The sequence below is a fragment of the Pteropus alecto genome, unplaced genomic scaffold (genome assembly GCF_000325575.1).
Source record: "Pteropus alecto unplaced genomic scaffold, ASM32557v1 scaffold86, whole genome shotgun sequence".
NCBI lineage: Eukaryota > Metazoa > Chordata > Mammalia > Chiroptera > Pteropodidae > Pteropus > Pteropus alecto.
The window spans coordinates 26,147,572-26,149,255 of record NW_006442109.1 but is presented as its reverse complement, the minus strand read 5'-3'; the positions used below and the strand labels follow the sequence as shown (position 1 = coordinate 26,149,255).

General features: G+C 40.9%; 1 protein-coding gene across 1 annotated transcript in view; it reads left to right on the top strand.

Moving 5' to 3' along the window:
* The window catches only part of LOC102880033 (creatine kinase U-type, mitochondrial), a 5,127-nt gene that overhangs the window by 2,249 nt on the left and 1,194 nt on the right, over positions 1-1,684 (top strand). The window contains exons 6-7 of the mRNA XM_006920433.3: positions 1-35; positions 156-279. The exon at positions 1-35 is cut by the window's left edge and continues 10 nt beyond it. Coding sequence (XP_006920495.1) covers positions 1-35; positions 156-279 — 159 coding nt within the window. The remainder of the gene's footprint in view (positions 36-155; positions 280-1,684) is intronic.

Sequence of the window (1,684 nt, the reverse complement as noted above, 5' to 3'; positions counted from 1 at the left end):
ATGGCTCGAGACTGGCCAGATGCTCGTGGGATCTGGTATGACGCTTACATTACCTCTTTTGTCCTGATGGCCCCATAAATGCCATTTTTCCCTCTATCACCCCCAATTCTTGCCCCACCTCTTGATCCCTGTCCTTCCCTCTTTCCTGCCCTTAGGCACAACAATGAGAAGAGCTTCTTGATCTGGGTGAATGAGGAGGATCACACACGGGTCATCTCCATGGAGAAGGGTGGCAACATGAAGAAAGTGTTTGAAAGATTCTGTCGAGGCCTCAAAGAGGTTGGAGAAGAGTGTATAAGGGAACTAGGTGGGAGGACATAAGAAAAAAACCAAAGGCTAGAAGAAGTAGATTGACCATATAATTTATCAACCAACCCAGGATACTTTTGATAATGAAAGAGATCACCATCAATCACTCCAAGGCAATAGGCATAAATCAGGACTGTCCAGAGGAAACCAGGATATGTGGTCACCAAAGAATAGGAGGAGAGAAAGAATGTCAGGAATCTAAGGAAGTAAATAAAGCAGTTGCCGAAAAATGTAAAGAAGGAATAAATGAGATGGCGGGTCAGTACCCTGGGGTGTGCCAATAAGGAAAAGGTTTTAGCCTGGATTGATGTATGGAGGGAGAGGTTGATGTGTTCATGATTTTAATGTAACCACCAAGTTCTGAGCCGAGGTAGGCCTTGACTTTGGATTCTGTCATTCTTGCTAAAGTATCATGTCTAGGTTTTAAGCTGAGAGCTAGAGAGAGATGGAAGTAAGCTAGAGGAGGTAATGACTTAAGAAGTTTCATAATATGTGGCTCTAAATGAGGGGTTGAACTGAATCCTTAGTCCTGTATGGATTGGGTCTCTGTATTCAATTCTAGGTTAGGAATTCCCATAAACCCTATTCTTATTGTATGTCTTCATATATACAGCTCTATTTTGGACTTATAAAGAAAGAGAGAGAGCTCCTCTTTCTTTTAGATTTTAGCTTTTAGATTCTGAGTGTAAGTGGGTAGGGGAGTGCTTTTTAAATTATATGCCTCGGTTTCCTTATCTATAAAATTGGGATAATAGTACTTCCTACATTTTAGGTTATTGTGAGGATTAAATGAGATAATGCATGTAAAGTACAGTGTTAGCTGCTGTTATTATTCTAGATGGAAGTGTTTCCCCATGTTCAGCATGTAAGATGTTCCCTATGCTATGGTTCTTTCTGAACTAAAAACAGGGCTCCCTTTACTCAGGTGGTAGTCTATGTATCGATCATTCTGGCAGATCCCCTGTCTCTTCAATTCTAATAGTCATCTTCATAATTAGGATACTTAAGTGAAACAAAAACACTCTTCTCACACCATCTCACACACACACACACACACACACACAAACACACATACACATACACACACCTATAAGTCCAGCCCTTCTGAAGTGTTTTCACCTTTTTCTCCTCTTTCTCACATGTGCTCCTTCCATAGCTAACAGAAAGCCCTCTTGCCTCTTCCTGTTGCAAAGCCTACACCCTCATTTTCTATCTGAAATGACCCTTCCAAGCTCTAGGCTCATTAGCAAAGCAAAGATAATCGATGCATACAGAGCTCATTGAATAATCAATCCTTTCTCAGTTTAGTTTAACACCTCCGTTCTTTCTCTAGATTATCCTTAATGAACCATTCCCTCAAGTTTCTCTTCTTCGA